This window comes from Dendrobates tinctorius, unplaced genomic scaffold (assembly GCF_039654945.1).
Source record: "Dendrobates tinctorius isolate UK_male_01 unplaced genomic scaffold, ASM3965494v1 ptg000048l, whole genome shotgun sequence".
NCBI classification, from domain to species: Eukaryota; Metazoa; Chordata; class Amphibia; order Anura; family Dendrobatidae; genus Dendrobates; species Dendrobates tinctorius.
In genome coordinates, this window is record NW_027361716.1 from 1,870,001 (window position 1) to 1,890,925 (window position 20,925).

The 20,925-nt window shown below is 38.5% G+C and overlaps 1 protein-coding gene across 1 annotated transcript in view; it reads right to left on the reverse strand.

Annotated features, from left to right (window-relative positions):
• The window catches only part of BDNF (brain derived neurotrophic factor), a 78,200-nt gene extending 57,622 nt beyond the window's left edge, over positions 1–20,578 (reverse strand). The window contains exon 1 of the mRNA XM_073576276.1: positions 20,260–20,578. Within this exon, the coding sequence (XP_073432377.1) occupies positions 20,260–20,262 (3 nt within the window). The 5' untranslated portion in view covers positions 20,263–20,578. The remainder of the gene's footprint in view (positions 1–20,259) is intronic.
• Between the last annotated feature and the right edge of the window lie 347 nt (positions 20,579–20,925).

A 20,925-nucleotide genomic window follows, 5' to 3' on the forward strand; every position in this document is an offset into this window, starting at 1 on the left:
TTTAATGGGAAGCTGTCGTATTGAAAACGTAACCCCAACAAAATGGTGGCGAGCGGAGCAGAAGGATATGTAGGTTGGTGGGAAAAGGTTCGGTAGAACTTGTATTTTATTCATCTAATTATCCACTTAGTCTAAGTAGGTGGTCCGTTTCAATGATTGACAGTTATCTCTGTATGCACACTTACACAAGGAGAACTGTCAATCACTGATTAGGACCACCCACCTAAAAAAAGGAGGAGCTTAAAGGAATAAAGTACAAATTACACTGAACCTTTTCCCACAAACCTAAATATCAATCTGTTCAGCTCATCCTGATTTATATCATGATTACATTTTTAATATGAAAGACATTCCCAAAATTCCAACACCTGCTGTTCAGTGTCGAATTGCCGAGACCCCCCCCCCGCTTCTCATGAGAACAGGGGTGTTACCAGTTTGAATGGAGTCATGCATGAGTGGGCAATACAGTCTATGGGATAGACAGAGACAGCTGAGTACTATAATTTACTATATCCCCATTTTTGTAATGTGGGGGAGAGGGTTTAGGGTCCTAAACTATGGTCATCCCAAAAATTAGACACTTTTCACCTATTATGCTGAAAGATGATAAGTTTTGCTTCCGAGAGCACCGCTTCAGTATTTATAGCTGCAAGTTTTGGATCATGTTTCAGGAATGATTGTAAGGTTGTCTTGTTAATGCACGGCTCATTCATGTTGTCAATGTATTAATTATTTATGTGTTCTCAATGTGTTTACATAATTTGGGCGCTGCAGACACTGTGTTTCGGGTAACTTCCCCAGACGCTTCTCACCCAGCCAAACCAGATCTCACACTTTGCACTGATGAGGGGCAGCACCCCAGAACACAGTGTCTGCAAATTGAGATTTTGGCTTGGCTTTTATCCTTAGTCATGTGACAAGGCTCGCTAAAGGGTCGACATTGACTTTTTAGGATTGCTACTTTCAATAGGTGGCACTAGAGTTCTAGGCCTCTTCCTCTCTGATGAGACAATTTGCATATTTCCCACAGGAACATTGTGGCTTTAAATCTCCTCATCTCGGCTTGCTTAGCATGTCAATCTCCGCAAGGAGAAATGTTACTTCTTGAATCCCGGTCAGACGCCTCTCACACACCCAAATCAGATCTCACACTTTGCACTGATGAGGGGCAGCACCCCGAAACACGTGTCTGCAAATTGAGATTCTGGTTTGGCTTTTAGCCTTAGCCATGTGACAAGGCTCGTTAAAGGGTGGACATGAATTTTAGGATTTTTACTTCCAATAGGCGGTTACTAGAGTTCTAGTCCTCTTCCTCTCTGATGAGACAATTTGCATATTTCCCAGAGGAACATTGTGGCTTTAAGTCTCCTCATCTCGGCTTGCTTAGCATGTCATTCTCCGCAAGGAGAAATGTTACTTCTTGAATCCCGGTCAGACGCCTTTCATACAGCCAAACATGATCTCACACTTTGCACTGATGAGGGGCAGCACCCCGAAACACGTGTCTGCACATTGAGATTTTCGTTTTGGCTTTTATCCTAAGTCATGTGGCACGGCTCGTTATAAGGTCGATATTGACTTTTAGGATTGCTACTTCCTATAGGTGGCGCTAGAGTGCTAGTCCTCTTTCTCTCTGAAGAGACAATTTCCAATATTTCGTACAAACCAATGCAGTCCTCCCTATCTGAGGTGAGTGTTTATACGTGCAAAGAGCTTCATCCTTGGAGATTTGTCTTTCTTCCTCTTTCGTAAAGGAAAAGTCAAAATGATGGTTCAGGTTTGACGCAATATTTCCTATCAAGCAGTGGAATCTGTTTTTGAAAAAGTGAAAAAAATAAAGTGCAATTAATTGATTCTCAATATTAAAATGATGCTCCTAACCATAACTTTGTTATTCTTTGATAGGATAACCCGCATCAGGTGCTGACAACTATTATCGCCGCGCTCCCTGTTGTTTCGTAAAGCAGATAAAGCCATAATTACCAAATGTTTGCCGCTATCCTGTGACTTCTGATTTACTAATATATGGTCAATTTTATATTAGTAATGCTTGGCGATATTTAATTTTCAGAAATCTAACATAAAAAAACTCAACGCCAATAAAATAAGTGAGTAAAACGTTGAATGAAAGCCGTCAGAGTATTGTGCGGAGTTGAGTGGTGTTCGCTGAAATGCAGAGACCAGACTAAACCTTCTGCTGCAGATATAGGACGGAATGCTTCCAATTGTTATGTACTTTGCTTGACGCGTCAATCGCAGCTTTGCTTTCAAGTCTGAGCTTCATAAATGATGGAGGACTATGAAAGAGTCTAAAAACCTTAAGGATTACAGCCTAAAACACAACTTCGAGGAAACCTAGAAACTTTCGTAATGAGCCGATGATCCATCAAGTCTGGTCATTATCTGACCTGGATAAACATTTGTGAAGATAGTGATAAAAGGGCAATGGTAGGGTCTCATTTTTTTTTAACAAGGATGGAAACTCTTCAACCTTGAGCAAACCTCTCCTCACGTAATTGCATTTTACAGAAAGGCATCCAGAAACAAAATTGTTGGTCTGAAATTAGGAAAAATGTCTCCTTTACCCAGGAAGAGGGCCTCCTTCGCCTTTAAGCCGTTCCTCTTCTAACTGAGCTCCATCCAAGCTGAGCTCCTATGTCCGTAGATGAGGATAATACTGTATTTTTTTTTTAATCTCATATAAACTTTTTACTTAATAGAACAAGCATCAGATTGGGGGTGGGAACCCATACATTTAAATGTAGCCTTCAGCCATGTTTGAGCCTACGAAGGAGGCACTGCCAAAAGATTTACATTTATGGATATTGGCTACTGTGCGATGTAATGTTAATGCCTGGGGCTGACAGAGCCTCTTTCCTTTTCTTGAACTGAGATGCATATTATTAATCTATTCTGTGTACGGTCAACCTTTCTATTTCCCAAAAGGCCTCGAAACTGAGCTACAGCTGCCCTGCGAGATCACGACACAGAAAAAAACAAGCTCAGTCCAGAGAAACATGTTTTGTCAGTTACTCCTATGCCCAAGGTAATATGTTAATGGGTTCGAAATGACAAGGAAGGACAGTGAGATTGCAGGTAAGGTCAAGAGCACTTGTACAGTAAAAAATAGACCTAGCTAAAGACCTAGAGAAAGCACCGATCGTTGGCTAGCTGTCGTGTCGCCGCTCCCCATACCAGTGTTACATGTGGATATGCCTTCAGTGGACATCAAACCATGACAATGACATTGCTTCAAGTTGACAAATGACTGTGTGAAGCTTGTCATGTTGAACTTTCTCTAATTGTTAAAATGCTAAAGGCAAAAAATGAACAGATCAATCAAAACTGACAGATGATAGGGGTAGGACTACATGGCCAGTAGGTGAGAAGAAAATTGGACTTTTGGGGACTTTGCTACAGGATAAATGAAAGAAAACCAATACTTGTTCTTAAATTAATACAGCTACAATATATCTGTACAAGACGTAATAATATAAATATGTAGAAACAAGCACATTAAGATGATTGGAACTAGTGGGTAGGACTACATGGTCTGACACCTAGAACTGAAGAAGTTAAAGGTTAAAAGGTTTGAATGTTACCATGAATACCAAACCTTCATACGTTTCTGGTATAACAAACCTTGAATAACCTGTAAACTGTATGCTAACCATATATATGGTGGTCCCAGGTAGTATATGGCACCATTGTGACTGCTTTGGAGTTCTCGGAGAGTTGGGGCACAGCCATGGTTGTCTCTTTGTTGTTGGGCTCTGTTGAGCTAATGCACAGCTTTTTAAGTTATTTCCTATCCATTGTATAAGTGATAACTTGCTGATTACTAGATATGCCAACACCGGGTGGTAAGTTGGCACAACGGTCATGAAAATTGGAGAAAGGAAAATCAGGGGATACAGACATCGGGTTTTTGTATTCTAGATGGCTAATTTAGGTCTTTGCTATATGCTACTTCTATTCCATAAGCTGGTCTAATGGGCTAATATTTATTAAAGGGGATTGCCATTGCTTTTTATTGATGGTTCATCCTTAGGATAGGCCATCGATATCTGATCGATGGTGGTGAGACACCCAGCACCCCTGCCGTTCAGCTGTTCCAGTGCAGATGGCGGACAGAAGTTTTTGTATGTTGTATAGCGGCTGTCGCCGGGTACTGAAGATCCACCCCTACTGAAATGAATATGGGTGGATCCGCAGTACTCGGCCACGGCCACTATAAATTTGATGGGGTTGTTGTGTTCTAATAGCATGCAAGAAATTAGGGGCAGCTGCCGGTAACAGCTGATGGAAGTGGCTGCCGGGTGTCTCACCTCCACCAGTCAGATATTGTGGCTAAACCCTTTAAAGCTGGCATATGTTCCTCGAGTCTCTCAGGTTACTTTCCAGTTTGAAAAGCCGCAAGAAATGTCTGATCGTTTAATGCAAATTTTCCTCAAATTTTCATTTTCTTTTTTTTTAACTATTTTGCATCAAAAACTAGTATAAAATGCTTAGCAAATGTGGGCCATGAAGTTTTAGTAATAATTACTGTCTGGAGGTGGCTGTATGTAATGTTTTACATTACCTGCCTTAGAAGTTATCGTTGAGCGGGCATGCTATATTTTTTCCATGGCAAACAACGTCGAGTTGAACGATCTGATATAAGAGCTGGAGATCCAGTCTAGAGGGAGACAACATTGGTGCTGAACATACAGCGGTATTGTAAAGGAACAGATAGCGCCACAAAAATGAGGAAGTCATTTCACTTTGCTAGCTTGGAACACTTCACATAAACCATTACCATATGTCTACATTCCTTGGAAACTTAGTCGATGCTAAGAATGTTGCTTTCCTTTATTTTTTTAACTCTGCACAACTTTATGTCTTTATTCTTGGGTTTTCCCATATCTCTCGCACATGGCTTTGGCCAAAATGACAGCCTCTCTGGCATTGTTTATTGGGAGCTGAAAAACGACCTGTTCCAACATCAAGTAAGAATTCAGACCATGGCAGCAGAGAGACGTGGAATGTACTGCCTGGCAGAGGAGCACGGTCTAGTTGTCTGACATTATTCAAGATGACACTTTTTTAAAAAAATAATTACACAAATGTAAGGAAGTTTGGGCAAACATGCTTTGGTTTTCTTGAGTGTGAGGAAAGTTGGATGTTTTAATCTATTAAAGGAATTATTTTATTCCATCAAGTTCCGATTTAGCAGGACTGAATGAGCCGTTCAATTGTGTCTTTTAGGCACTATAATAAGTTAGGCTTTGTGCAATTTTTCACAATTTTATGTATAGCCAAAGCCAAGACGGAATCCAAAAGTCAAGGCTAGTGATGAGCGAGTATGCTCATTGCTCGGGTTTGCCCGAGCATGCTTGGGTGGTCTCCGAGTATTTCGAAGTGCTCCGAGATTTCGTTTTTGGAGCCGCAGCTGCATGATTTGCGGCTACTTGACAGCCTGAATACATGTGGGGATTGCCTGTTTGTTAGGGATTTCCCACATATATTCAAGCTGTCAAGTAGCCACAGATCATGCAGCTGCGGGCAACAGAAAGTAATTCTCCGAGCACTTCCAAATACTCGGAGATCACCCAAGCAACGAGCATATGCGCTCATCACTAGTCAAGGCGCATTACAAGTCTTTCTTCTAGACCCGAGTTCAGGACCCTTACTAATTTTCTTAAAAAAAATTAAGTGTGTAAAAATTGCACTGTGTGACCAGAGCACTTATATAGGGTTACTTCCTCCAGTCTTTAGCCAGGAGTGAGGACTGAGAGCACAACTTGGTAATGTTGGGATCCTAAAAGTCAGACCCCTCCTTTGTGAAGAAGGAGACATGGTGTTGGGCATAGTCTGCAATATATTAATCAATACTATGTCATTCTTGTCTTTCCCTACAACTCTAATCCTTCTGCTTTCTAATACTGCTCCCTACAATTCTGTGTTTCAGATATATTTCCCCTATATGTCCTATCCTGGCTCTGAGCCCTGGCTTTATTGTCTGTAGCAACCAATCACAAAACAGCTTGCATTTTACCAGAGCTGTTTATAAAATGAAAGCTGAGCGCTGATTGGTGGTAATGAGCAACAGAGACAGCTTATATATTAGATGGTTTAGACAAATATGCACAAACACATTCATGTTTTTTGATGAGAAAAGCTATTGGATTGGTGAGGGTTACTCCACTTTGTTGGTCATAGCCAAGGTACAGTCAGAGCGGAGAATAGCTGCTACGCCATTGACAGCAGCAGGTACGAAGCGTCCATGTCCACCCTGTGCAGGGAGGAAAGCGCAACGATACTTGTGCCACTTAAAGAAAACTAAGAGAAGCGTACCCACCGTAGAAAAACAGCAGGTGCCTACTGAGCATGTGCGACCTGTCATGAAAACAAATACAGGATGTATCCGGTGGCAACCGGGTGTTGATATCCGGTGCAGCGAGCGCTTCGGGAAATTGGTCCCATTTGATAACTTTGTTTATTTCAGGATTTTAAGCCAATGAGCTGCGATTGATATCGTGGAGATAACCCTTTAATATCCAATAAAATTCTGGGATGACCCTTTAACGTTGGGATCGAAAAAATGTGAGGTTTAAAGCTCTAAACACGTGCTGAACGTGATGATACAGCTATAATTAACCATTGCTTTAAAAAATTAAAAAATTAGGCAAAAATTGGTATGATCGTTAATGAGATACAAAGTTAATCTACGGCGAGTCAGTAGCAAATTCTGCAAAATGACTGTGTGTGCCATAAGCAATCTGGGTCAAGCCCATGCTAGATTAGGCTATATAAGGAAGCCAAACGCAATAGGAATATACAGTATATGTGCATATATATGTATACACACACATATAGTTTTTAATTTCATTACATAGGCTGAGCTAGTATATGGTTAGATTGCCAAATATTTATATATATATATATATATATATATCTATTTGGCTTTTTTTAATTTAATTTACTTATTTTTTCCCTCTCGTTTTATTTATGATTTTTCCACCTTTTATCAATCCTTTTTTTCCGCTGCGCTTTCTTCCCAACCACAGAATTTTCTCCATAAAATATAATAGAGGAGGAGGTGCTGGGTAATGGGGCATAACCACATTGAAACACAATTGCTAAATTACGGTGCAATCACACAGAGCGCCTAGGGCAGCGGCAACAGTAAATACAGCTCCGTCGGCAGCGATTAGGATTGTCAGGCTGCAGGTTCTCGGCAGGAATACGGAAAATTAATCATCGCTTCACGTCTTAAAGGAAAAAAATCATCTAAAATGCGTTTTTTGTTTGTTTGTATCAAATTCCATTTGATTAAATTAATGAAACGTTAGGTTTAAAAAAAAAAAAAAAAATCTAATATATTTAATTCTGAATTTTAAACTATTATTATATTATCAATAAGATTAGAGAAGAAAATTGTTCAATTTGGGCGTAGTTTGTCAATTATTGTCCGTAAAGTACGGTAATAACCCTAACCGGTTCTTCTTAGCAGATTACAGGTTCGTACACCCACATTTCTGTCTTAATGATCTCCACCAAGATGAGCTAGTTAGGTATGATCTATAGCGTCTCCCGGTGTCACCGTGCCCACACACCTTCTGTAATTCGCCAGCGATCATACACCTTTCAAGCGAGTTGGGCCGCTTAATTATCTATTGTGCCAGATGGGAGTCCTCTCGGCCAATCAGAAAGTGTACATTTCACAGAGAATATTTGATTCAAGATATTTATATGTGTGGTTGTATTCCGACTTTTTTTTTGTTTTTTTTTTGCATCTTTTTATAGCCTATTTTTTTGATTATGCATTTAGAAAGGAAATATTTAACCATTCAGGATGCTAAAGAGCCTCGCTGCAATGCGAAAGGTGTTATAGATTTTTATTGTGTAAAGAATTCTAATTGGAAGTGAATTTTCCCTGCCGGTCTTTATAAAAAAAATATAAATAGTCACTATTATATTTTCTTGATATATGTATTATTCATACTTACTATATACATACATATATATATTTAGATATATATATATATACTGTATGTATATATATGCATACATACATATATGTATATATTATGGATATGAATTATGTATAATATATATATTTATTTACTGCAAAATAAAAATACTTCTAAAATATGTATTTTTTTTGTTTTTGTCTCTATTATCTCCTGGATTTAGCTGATGTGTACTGTAGTAGTTATCTCTGCACACTGCACTGACTCCATTTTTGACTCCTTATATATTGTCTCGCTCGTTAGCTGATTTTAGTAGTATATTAATCAATATAATCTTTCCATACACCTCCTGCCATATACACCTCTTTGCATGTTGCGGTGGCACCTGTTGGTTTCTCACCGTTTTTACCTTTTTAACAATTCGATGAATTCTTTTCAATCAAGTCTCACTTTTGATCCTATTTTGGTTCCTTGCATATTTTTTTCTATAGTCTTCTAATGATCACTGTATTGAACCGCCAGCATATGTTCCCTGTATATTGTTTGGCACAATCTATCTCTTGGGACTACCTGAAGTCATCAATTTTCATTTGCGCGCCATGATTGGTTGCTCCTTTTGTCTCTAGCATGAAATCCCAGTAGACTACACTGGGGGGGATTATTGAGTGGGTGGTGGTTAGTGATGGGCGAGTAGCATCGTTGCTCGGGTCTCCCCGAGCATGCACGGGTGATCTCGGAGTATTTTGCCGTGCTCGGAGATTTAGTTTTCGTCGTCTCAGCTGCATGATTTGCGACTTGCAGACAGGCTGAATACATGCAGGAATTCCCTAACAAACAGGCATTCCTCACATGTATTCAACCTGTCAAGCAGTTGCCGATCATGCAGCTGAGATGGCGAAAACTAAATCTCCGAGCACGCCAAGATACTCGGAGACCACCCGAGCAACGAGTATACTCGCTCATCACTAGTAGTGGTCACATACACATAAATATCTATTACATGGCTTCCGCTTTTCGACATGTGAAGCCTTTGCCCTTTTTTTTGAGTTTTGGAATATAACGAGCCGATGACTAATGTACGGATTGTTTACACCAACAGGAAGTTCTTCAGCGTCTTTGCACGCTTGCACAGGGAACCTCAAAATTAAAAAAAAAAATGCAGAACGATATTAAACCTTAGCAACGTTTCCTAGATATAACTGACTTCCTTTAGTTTTAATAAAAGATTTGATATTAATTGATAATCATGGCCAGGTAAGAAGAAAATCACGTTAACTTAAGTGGCCAATTAAAGTTCATGTTTCCTGGTGCCCAATGACAAGAACGCCATTGTGTTTAGGATTAATAACAAAAATAATAATAATACTATAGTTATTATAGACTTTAAAATATGTTAGTAGTTTTGAAAGTTTATTAAGTGTAAATGATAACAAAGTATACCAAAACATTAAAGGAAGTCATTTTTATGACTAATATTTTACAAAATCCCATCGGACCTTACCAGCACTGCAGCAAGTTGCAATGGTTGCCAAAACCTTAAATGGCAAGTGTATATTTGCGCTGGACTTATTTAAAATTCAAAGACAAAAAATATATTAGAAATTAAAGACTTTATCTGGTTACCGCGATATATTTTTTAAAACAATAAAGCAGAGATCTTGGGACGAACTTAGATGAAAGTGGTTAAGATTTTTTTTCTTCCATGTCATCTCTCAGTCCAGTATTCATTGTTCTGTATGAATGCGAATTTTCTATTTTTTCCATGGTTCTTCAAAACGGGCCCATATTTTCCATGAACAATTTTCGAGATGGCGGCTAGTTCTCTGAGTCAGAGGTTACCGGAGTTTTGCCTATCTGTTCGGTATCAGTTGACTGCATCTGGGGCGGAGTGGTGACGTAATATTTCACGGAGACGTCCCCTTACTGAGAGAGTTCATAGAGCAAAAATTTGCTTTCCAGCTGTCAACGAAAATGTGCAATTACATAACTTCTTTTGTACTGATATCACTATTTGTGTTACTCCTCCTCTTTGTAGTATAAATGTTAAAATGGCCAAAAATCGGTCCCTTCCAACATCTAGCGACAGATTGTTTTAAAAATGACTAAGCCTTCATCGGCTGAAACGCGTTGTGGATTAATTTTTGAATGCCTTCATTGCACCTTTTAAAAATAAAACCATTTTTAATGGACTACGTGAGGGTTCATAACTCCATGAAGTATTTTCTACCTTTTTATGTATTCTCATAGCTGGAATCCTCATCAAACAAGTGGAAGCGCCTATCTGGATCAAAACGCTTCCAAATCCTACATGTCGAAAAAGTTTCCCGTAAAGAATTTTTAACTGTACACCTTACCGGCAGTAAACCTTCTGAAGGATTCCTTACATCATAAGTGATTTTTAGCATTGCGCCTACCTGCCCAACCTCACCAGGGGAGAAAATACCCACCATTTGCTTTCGAAATATTATTGTCACATTTACTACGCTTAGAGAGCGCTCCCTTCTTCCCCTTCCCCGCTACTTCACTACTAAAGAAAAAGACAGAATGGATTAAAATGATTTTTTTTATGTTTACACCAGATAGAGTTCCCTACAAAACGATAAGAATATTTTCAAATTGATAGGTTTTTTTGCCAACCAAAAAAAACCTGTGATCATCTCAGTAATCTGGCGTCTAATGGTTTAGAAATCCCAATATGTTGTGTTGCCAAAATAGTCTCATTTATTTATTATGCTTGCTTCTATAGCACCATCATATTCCATGGCTCTTTATAGACATCAGAATCACTGTCCTCATCGGGGTTCACAATCTAGATTCTCTATCAGTAGGTCTTTAGAGCGTGGAAAAAAATCGGAGGAAACCCACACAAACACGGGGAGAACACACAAACTCCTTGCAGATGTTGTCCTTGGTGGGGTTTTAGCCCAGGACCCCCAAGACTGTAAAGCAACAGTGCTAACCACTGAGCCACCGTGTAGTATTAAAAACTAAATCTGTATATGATAATAGTCAGACGAGTCGATTATTTGATGGGTGTTCCTGTGGACAATTTGGTGGGTTCCAATACTTAAGATAAGGGAATCACCATAAAAAATGGAATAATCTTTGTGGTGTCCTTGTATTTACTATTACAGACCTTCTACAGATGCCAGAACATTTGTATCATGAGGTCATTACGTTGCCACAGAAATCCTGACGTGGACGTTTTCATATCCCACAATGGGCCTATAGTAGCTACTGAACACCATCGTTGCCAACTTGACTTTTTATTTTTTCTGGACGGCTTACCATGGACACCTTAATTTTTTATGGACAAGGTAAAAAAGTGCTCTATCTTTATAGACCGTCTCGGAATTTCTGGGCAGTGTTGGCAATCCTTGCTTTACAACAGTCTCTTACTCATTAATAGAAGGATTTGCTACGCTTCCCAACTTAATTTCTTTACTCCCAATATTATTGTATAATATAGCATCTTGTGGTCCTAAAAATGGTGGAATATTGGCCTTTGCTAATTTGTATTTTGGAATGTCCATAATATATCTAACCCTAAGTGAGGTTAAAGCTGCCTTTCGTAGAACGTTAATGGAAGAACCCAAACCTCTACCGATGTTGAGAATTTCAATAAGGTCGTACACGTAAATATTTTTAGACAACAGAACAGAACATGACGGTTATCAATTCTAATTGTGACTTTCCCGGTACCAAAAGAATCAGATACAACATTCAGCAGACCCTGCAAATGTTTACAATGTTGATTGCTCGATAAAAGTTTTGACGATTGATCATTTTCGTAAAGAAATTATGCTCCGGCAACTCTAGGGATTAGGAATAATTTGCTTCCAAGACACATTGATTGTAATAGACTTTCTCTTTTTTTATTGTTCATATCATAATGAATATTTTTTGAAATATGATACAACATATTATTTATGGATTTTTCTATTAGTTACGTTTCTTCTGTCTTTGAGTCTTCTGGAGTGAAAGGGTCAAATATTTAACGCAATTCATTTTTATAACACAATTGGCGATTCAATGCAAATTTGAAATTTGGATAAATCTTTTATCGTGACTTTCACCTAGGCACGTTAATTGTATGTTGGTCATTTAAAGTATTACATCTACGTCTCTAATGAAAATTGTTTTGTTGGCTGTGGCTATTTGCGCAGTTCAGTTTTTACATTCAGTCTATATTACCGCAATTTGCTTTCTAATTTTAGTTATGCTACTTGTATGAGATAGTCATACGTGTTCTACTAAAAATAAATTCTGCTTAGATTATTTCCTAGAAAGAATTAACGCTGGGGCTACAAGGTGAAAGGCGCAGTTCTCAGACTAGTACCGCGACCAACAAAATTTGTACAACGGATTTGAGACTTTCTGTCCCGCGAAGATTTTAAAGCTGCAAATTTTGCCGTCAAAACAGACGAATCGCAGACAAGTCCCGAGCCGCAATTGCATGTGACTTGCATGAAAGTCAATGGCAAGTAAGTTGCGTGCGGCTCGCAACCGGTGACTCAAAATGCAATACTTTTGGAGACATTTCTGACCCTGTTTCACAGCTGCAGTAGAGTTGAGCGAATCTGTTCAGATTTGGTCACCGAATCTGAATTTGCCACATCGGTACCCTTATGTTTGATGATCGGTTCCGAACATATTCGGTAATTAATACTCCCATTGACTCTAAAGACGTTCAGCTGTGTTCGACGAAGACTGCAAAAGCGATATTCGCCTCCGATTGTAATCGGAACCGAATTTTGAAAAATTCGCTCGACTGTAATTGCAAGGTCGCAATGTGACACCGTATGAAAACATTAAGTACGACGTCACGCGTCGACGTTGAGAAACACGTCACCGTCTAGATTAAACAGCAATAAAATAGCAACCGAAAAACGGTTTTAAATTAAAATGATCATTTGTAATAATTTTCTTTTTTGTGTTAGAGACTTTTGGGCTAAATCTGACAACTCCTCACATTTTCTTTGAGCCAATAGATTTATGAGATTTTTCTTTCGTCGCCTTTTTCTAATTTTAATATAAACAAATAAACAAAAAAACCCGATACTTGCCGCAAGAAACGATGTGTAAGTATTCTTTATTTCCCACATTGGACTATGTAACCAAGTGTTCTATATCTGCGTCAAGTTATTTGAAATTAAGTTTCATTTTTTATTTCCTTTTTTTTTACTGAAACATTCGACTGCACAATAGAACAGATGCTGAAGCCGATGTGCGCAGCACTTTACGACGCTTATTTGGCCACCGTATGAAAAAAATGCATCATTCGGTAAAGTGTACTGTGTATTATGCAGACTTGTAGAAAAAGCCAAAGCGCATCTTATATTTCAGTTTCGCACGAATTCATGTATGCATATTTTATTGAGAAAAAAATGTTTTTTTGTGATAACGTTATCTGGAAAGTTTACGGATGAGATTAAAAAACAACGCAATTTAATATTTATTTATATTTCATGGCATTTTTTTTTAGTGTCGTTAAGAGTTTTTTTTTTTTTAATTAAAAAATTATGCCGCCAGATGTTCATTTTAAAATTTATGACAAATTATTAAGAGCCGGCTTGTGTTCTGGCTTCACAGAGGGGAGTAGACCGCTATAAAAGTAAACATACGAGCAGCAAGTCATTCTGAAAGTGCTGCGCATACGTTCGCTCTTTTTTTTTAGACAGTTTTGGTGAGGAAAAAAAAAGCGTTGTGTGCACATACTCCTACGCAGTCAGTCGTATGGCCGCCTTTAGAAATTCACTGCACATATTGCATAATGTCTGTCTTCCCAGAGGCCCATGGGGAAAGTAAAATGCTTAAAGTTGGAAATATTTGGAAAGTTTAAAAAGAAACATTTTGAAATGACTCAATTATCGTACACTGGTAACTGAAATAACATCAACCCAATGCAAACACGAGAGTTCATATCTAATGGATAATTACCATCAAGGGCGTGAGTTTTCTTTTTCAAAATTCTTTTTCCCATTGATTATTGTATGTAAATGAGTCACAATGCTTCACGGATCTTCATTGGGGGATTTTATTCTGTAACTTCTAGTTGATTCTCCATGACGTAAGTCAGACTGATAGATTGTCACCTCATTTCTTTTACCTATATATCTATTATCTATCTATGATCTACCTATTATCTATCTATCTATCTATTATCTACCTATGTATCTATTATATATTATCTATCTATCTTTCTATCTATCTACTATCTATCTATCATCTATCTATTATATATTATCTATCTATCTATCTATTATCTATCATCTATCTATCACCTATCTATAATCTATCTATCTATCATCTATCTATCTATCTATCTATCTATCTATCTAGCTATCATCTATCTATTATATATTATCTATCTATCTATCTATTATCTATCATCTATCTATTATATATTATCTATCTATTATCTATCTATTATATATTATCTTACTATCTATCTATCATCTACCTATTACCTATCTACCTATCTATCCATCTATTATATATTATCTATCTACCTATCTATCATCCATCTATTATATAATATCTATCTATCATCTGTCTGTCTATCTACCTATCTATCTATCTATCTATCTATCTATCATCTATCTATTATATATTATCTATATCATTTGTCTATCTATCTATTATATATTATCTATCTATTTATTTATTATCTATCTATCTATCTATCTATCTATCTATCTATCTATTATCTAACTATTTATCTATCTACCATCTGCCTATCTATCTATTATATATTATCTATCTATCTATTATCTATCTATTAATTATTATTTTTCTATCTATCTATCTATCTATCTATTTTATATCTATCTATGATCTACCTATTATCTATCTATCTATCTATTTATTATATATTATCTATCTATCTATTATCTACCTATCTATCTATTATATATTATCTATCTATCTATCTATTATCTATCTTTCTCTCTATCTATCTATCTATTATCTATCTATCATCTATCTATTATATATTATCTATCAATCTATTATCTATCTATCTATTATATATTATCTATCTATCTATTATCTACCTATCTATTATATATTATCTATCTATCTATCTATCTTTCTATCTATCTATTATCTATCTATCTTTCTATCTATTATCTATCTATCTATCATCTATCTATTATATATTATCTATTTACCTATTATCTATCTATCATCTATCTATTACATATTGTCTATCTATCTATTGTCTATCTATCTATCTATCTATCTATCTATCAGATATTATCTATCTATCTATTATCTATATATTTATCTATCTACCATCTACCTATCTATCTATTATATATTATCTATCTATTATCTATCTATTATATATTCTATCTATCTATCTATCTATCTATCTATTATATATTATCTATCTATCTATCATCTATCTATTATCTATCTATCTATTATCTGTCTATCATCTATCGATCTATTATATATTATCTATCTATTATCTATATATTGTCTATCTATTATTTATCTATTACATATTATCTATCTATCTATCTATTACATATTATCTATCTATCTATTACATATTATCTATCTATCTATCTATTATCTATCTATCTATCTATCTATCTATCTATTATCTATCTATTATCTATCTATTATCTATCTATCTATTATATATTATCTATCTGTTATCTATCTATCTATTATATATTATCTATCTATCTATTGTGGGTTTCCTCCGGGTTCTTCGGTTCCCTCCCACATTCCAAAGACATACCGATAGGGAATCTAGACTTTAAGCCCCATCTGGGACAGCGATGATAATGTGTGTAAAGCGCTGTGGAATTAATGGGGCTGTATAAATAAATAAATCTAGATCTATTCAGATGTAATTGTTATTTATTATTAGTCTATAGACCTTTGAACATTTTTTGTCATCAGCTATGAATTCTTGATTCCTTTGCAGAAATTGTTTTTCTTCTCCATTGGACTGTGGGCGCTTAGGATGGGGCGCTTTAATTATCGAGAGTCGACGATTTCGCTCATGTCTGTTTTGCATGTTACCAGATACATCAAAGTAGATGTTGCCATTTTGGCTCCCTTCTCCATAACTGCATTTTCGATCTTTGGAAAAAACTGACATCATGTGGACAGCGCCAGCAACATGGCTGTTGAGTTGGGCTCGTCAGATGATGATTTTTTATGAATAAGTGAAAAAAAAATTGCAGTGTGTGGCAGTCTCTTCTGTGTTTTGGATGAGGCTCATCTATTCGAGTCAATGGACGCAAAAAAGTCGGATCGTCTACGGATCGTTAGTCGGGCGTCTGATTTTTATGGATGCGTTGCTGTTATTAGCATAGGAAACGGATTTCGTCACTGCTGATGTCTACACACAGTGGCGGTCCAGGCTGTGTATGGATGACAATATAGTTTTTCTAATTGACGATCACATGATTGTGTGAACTTAGCCTTATACCAATGTGATTTTCCATAGCTCTAAATATAATTCTCCCATGCGTAAATGGTATAGTATTCCTGCTGATGGCCACATACATGAGGTGACGTGACGTTATTGACCTTGTGTTGTTGTTGTAATGAGCGGCGTTCTGCATATACGTTACTGGATCCAAGGGCTGGGAAGCGAAAGATGTAAATCATGAAAAATGTTGAATGTTTTCTTTATATATGTAAAAATCACTGGTAGGTTTATTGCAATTTTACATCTCTCATTGGATCTAGAGTTTCCACTTGGCCAAATTTTTGCATATACTGTCTGCGTAACGTAGACGTGGAAGCTGTAGCAGTTTGCCGGCCAGCTAAACATCCGCGCGCTCGGTAACCAATCCCAAACTTCCTTTGTAGTAAAAAAAAAAAAAAGTGACTGCAGAGAAGTCGACAGTGCATCATTCATGGAATTCCGGAGTGGGAGGGCGCAGCGTCGTAGCAACACCTGACACTCCCTTTAAGGCATTGGACGCTGCTACTGACGTCAGGCGGCCTCTAGCAATCCGAGACTCCCTTATGGCTCAGAAAGAAATCTACAGTATCTACAGGCAACGGGGAAGATTGCGAGCTCTTCAGGGTGTAGCATCTCATTGCCCATATAGCCATTTCCTGGGCACATGTCGGGAAGTCATTTATTCTTACAATTCCACATAGGCTAAAGATTAGCTGGCTCCGCTTTCATTAACGCAATGATATTAGTGATATGAGTAGTGGTGTAATATACCAAAAAGCAGTGCTATAGAGAGCAGACATTAAGGGTTAATTAAAGAGAACGCAGTCAGAGCGATTAAGGGGAAAAAGCGGATTCCTCAGTGTTCTATACGCTTATAAATATGCATAAGTATGCAAATGTTTTCCTGATCCCAGTCTACGCATCGTCTCTGGTCAATGGCGTGTATTTAACTGCCTGGATTACAGCAGAAGAGCTAATACGGTCAATGGGGTTTAATAAGCAGTAAAGATACACTGTGTAATGCCGATGATTGAGACCAGTTATACAGAAGAATGAGAAATTACACTTCAGCGTAGTAGTAAATGACACATTTCAGGCTCCACAATCGGCCCCCCTCTGCTCCTAATGGCTATCCACCGGGCAAGTGTGTGTGTAATTTTCTCACTTCAGCCATCAGACAAATTGGCAGGTTCATGATAATTCTATTACTCCGATAAACGCAATGCAGCCCGGTGTCGTCTGCTCGAAGGAAGGCGGCGGGCGAGCGGGGGTTAAAATGCCTTTTATTATCGGGAACCCTTAGCAACCATAATAAGTGTAAACCAAAAAAAAGAGGGGGGAGGGCGGTGGGGATTTGCAGTCGCAGTTCGACTATTAATATTATTTTCTTTCTTGGGAAGTGAGGATATTTATACAGCAGATCTGTATGTGGAGGAGGATTGTTTTTTTTGTTTTTTTTTAGACTTTGTGCCTTTAATTGCTGTGGATTAATCAATCCCTAGTTGTAATGTTCAGCCCAGCAGATTCGTATTTAAAGTAGCACCATCTGGGGAGGTGGGTGGGTGGGTGGCTTGGGCTGGAGTTCCTTTGCTACAAGCTTGGAAATTTCATGAGATTGATCAGAAATCCCCCCCCTCCAGGAGACGAAGAAAGCAGGTCGATTTGGGAACAATTTGTGCTACGTCCATTCTCCAGGTTCAGCTCTAACCCCCCCCACTCAGGAACCCCTGCTCTCATTATTACCGTCTCCTCTGCACCACTTACATCCCCCCGTCCCTTAGCACCCATCCTGGGTTATGTAAGGTGTCGATCCCTTATTATATCTATGCCATCTTGTTTTAAAGGTCTCCGGCTATCTCTTCACATCATGTTTTTCCCATTCCCGGCCATTGAGCTGTGCAGGAAGATTAATGATGGGATACAAGCAGATAACAGATTGCAGAGATAGGGTGACACCATTGAGGTCTTGTTTTATCGCATTACATGGGGCTAGAAACAAGCGGAGATAGGGGCTGTGAAATAAATATACTGCACCTGGATACCCCCCAAATCGAGCTGGGGGGCCTCCAAATAGCACAGAGGAGGGAGGGGTCATATGTGTCTCAAGAATGTATAATAATGCAAATCCAAAGCCGGATCCTTGCACGGATCTGTGTGCATTGTCTTGGCTGAGCCAGGGATCTGTGTGCACCATAAGGCATTTAGGAGCCTTATCCATGGCACAATGCACCTATGTCATCCACACATAATATATTACATTTTTATATATCTGTGAGGTAGTGGTGATTCCCTAAAGAGCTGCTACAAGCAGACTCTCTCTTTTTTTTTTTTAAAGCTGCAAGCACCAAATCTCTCTCCATTCACTCTCTTCCCACCCCCATTTTCCCCTCTAAATTACCTTACACTTGGGGTTGGAACAATAAAATCCCAGGATTGATTTAACCTCTGAATCCCCGGCCTCTATCCCGGAGCACAATAAAGAGTTAAGGTATATCCTCTCCTACGAGCGGCCGGTAACCCTTTCGGCACCGAGTATGCGGATTTCAGGGACCTCCAGCCTGTGGAAGACAATGAGGAGGGCTACACTAGACGCTGAGGAGCACCCTCTTTACTACCTCGGGACCTACAGGCTTGCACCTGCCATTTGCTTAAATACAAAAAAAAAGAAACTGCTGACTTCCAATTGTTATTTTTAGCCCCCTCCCCCACCGGCTATATTATATTATTAGCCACAACGCAACGTACAGACATTAAAAAAACCTTCCTATATTAAGACTCGGGATTTTGTTTTTTTTGTCCATAGGAAATAACAGAGCTTGATTGATTTTCCTAGGCTTTGACATACAAGCTCCCTGTTAAGTAAAACACCGACCGTGCGTTTAATGGATGCATCGTTGCACAACATCCATAGGACAAGCTAATTAATGAAGGCTAAGTGACACGTTGGGGTGTGTGGGGGGGTATGAATAAAAGCAAGACCTCTAAAAAAAATAAATAAATCAAAGAGATCTAACACAGCATCTACCCCCTGCTTACCTTATGGAAAAGCTAACACAAAGAAGCACAATGGATCCACAGCTTTCCCTAAACTTAACACTATATGTACTCCGTAGGCTGGGAAATATCCAATGCGCTCCAAAGGAGGGAGAGAAAACTTAGGGTCTTCCTTTAGGGAAATGATCTCTACAGCCAGCTTGGGTTAAGCAGATCAAAAGAGAAGGAGAGCAGCAGCAGCAGAGAGGCAGGCAGTAGCATCCTGATCTGGAGGCTCCCTAGTCAGCAGTGTGCTGCTGTCCAGGGTGCTGAAGTACCCTCACCTCTATGGACGCCCAGAATTATTGGGCTTTAATGAAGCAACTCTTGCTAAAGCTCCACACTGGTCCATACCCACACTCTTGTCACGTGAAGAGTACCTTGCCAAACCCGTCCTGTTAATGGGTGATGATCACACGTGTGGACCCCTATGCTTGGCAAATGAATTACCCTTTTTGCTTTAGTTCCTAAACTATGGATTTAGGTTACCAAGTCACCTCTCCCAGGTCCATCTATCTAAGCACCAAGCTCTTGCTCCATCCCCTGCTGTAAAGCCCCCCATTCAGTGTGATCCTAATCAGCTGCAACCATCCAAGTCTGCTGCCAGCTCCAAGTTTGCAATCCGCACACTGAAAAATCATCACATTTCTATTAAAGTTCCAATACAAATCTTTACCACCACAGTCACGGTGGATTTTCTACTAAAATACCTTTAAGACTTTTAAGATAGAAGAGATGAAAAAAAATAAAGACAAACCTGATCATATCTTATGGAAAAGAGGGACACAATAAATAGACTTAGGATGAGGAATATAAATGATGGAGATTGCTGCTTACCATGGTGAGAGTTGGCTGTCCTGGAGATACAAGTGTCTTTAAAATCCAGTCTCTCCAACAGATGCTGGAAGGTAATGTCTCTTGTTTGAAGTCATCATGTGAGGACTTCTGCTTTGCTCAGTGGATCGCCCACCACTTGGTGTGACTTATGAATCTAATATCCGCAAGCTTAAACTCTCAACCACCTTGGTGACTACAGAAGACAAGGAGGCAACTGGCTGAGAGGTTTATGAGCCTATGAGACAGACACGTTCCCCTTATAGCATAGGTGACCCCCAATCAATAAGACTGCTAAATGGCTATGCTAGGAAGCCAAAGCAGACCCCAGTCCAGTGTAACACATAGCTCTCCTCCATCCAGAACCTACAACTCATCCAGGATGTTCTTCTGTGACACTTCAGCCACACATCACTATTTTGGTGACTACTCCCATCTGGGTGATTTTTTATTTATTTATTTTTTTGAAAGCTCATCTGAGCCTCCCTGGGATTTTATCCAAGTTTCCAGGTAAGATTCCATTTGTATTTGTCATTAGTGCTATTCCATAGAGAAAGGAACAATAAGGGACCTGTTGCTTGTCGACTCCTGTGGACTGCTACTGGGGATAGGAAAGTTTGGAAAGTTTTCATCATTCAGAAATACATAAAAAAGAACTAAAAAACAAAC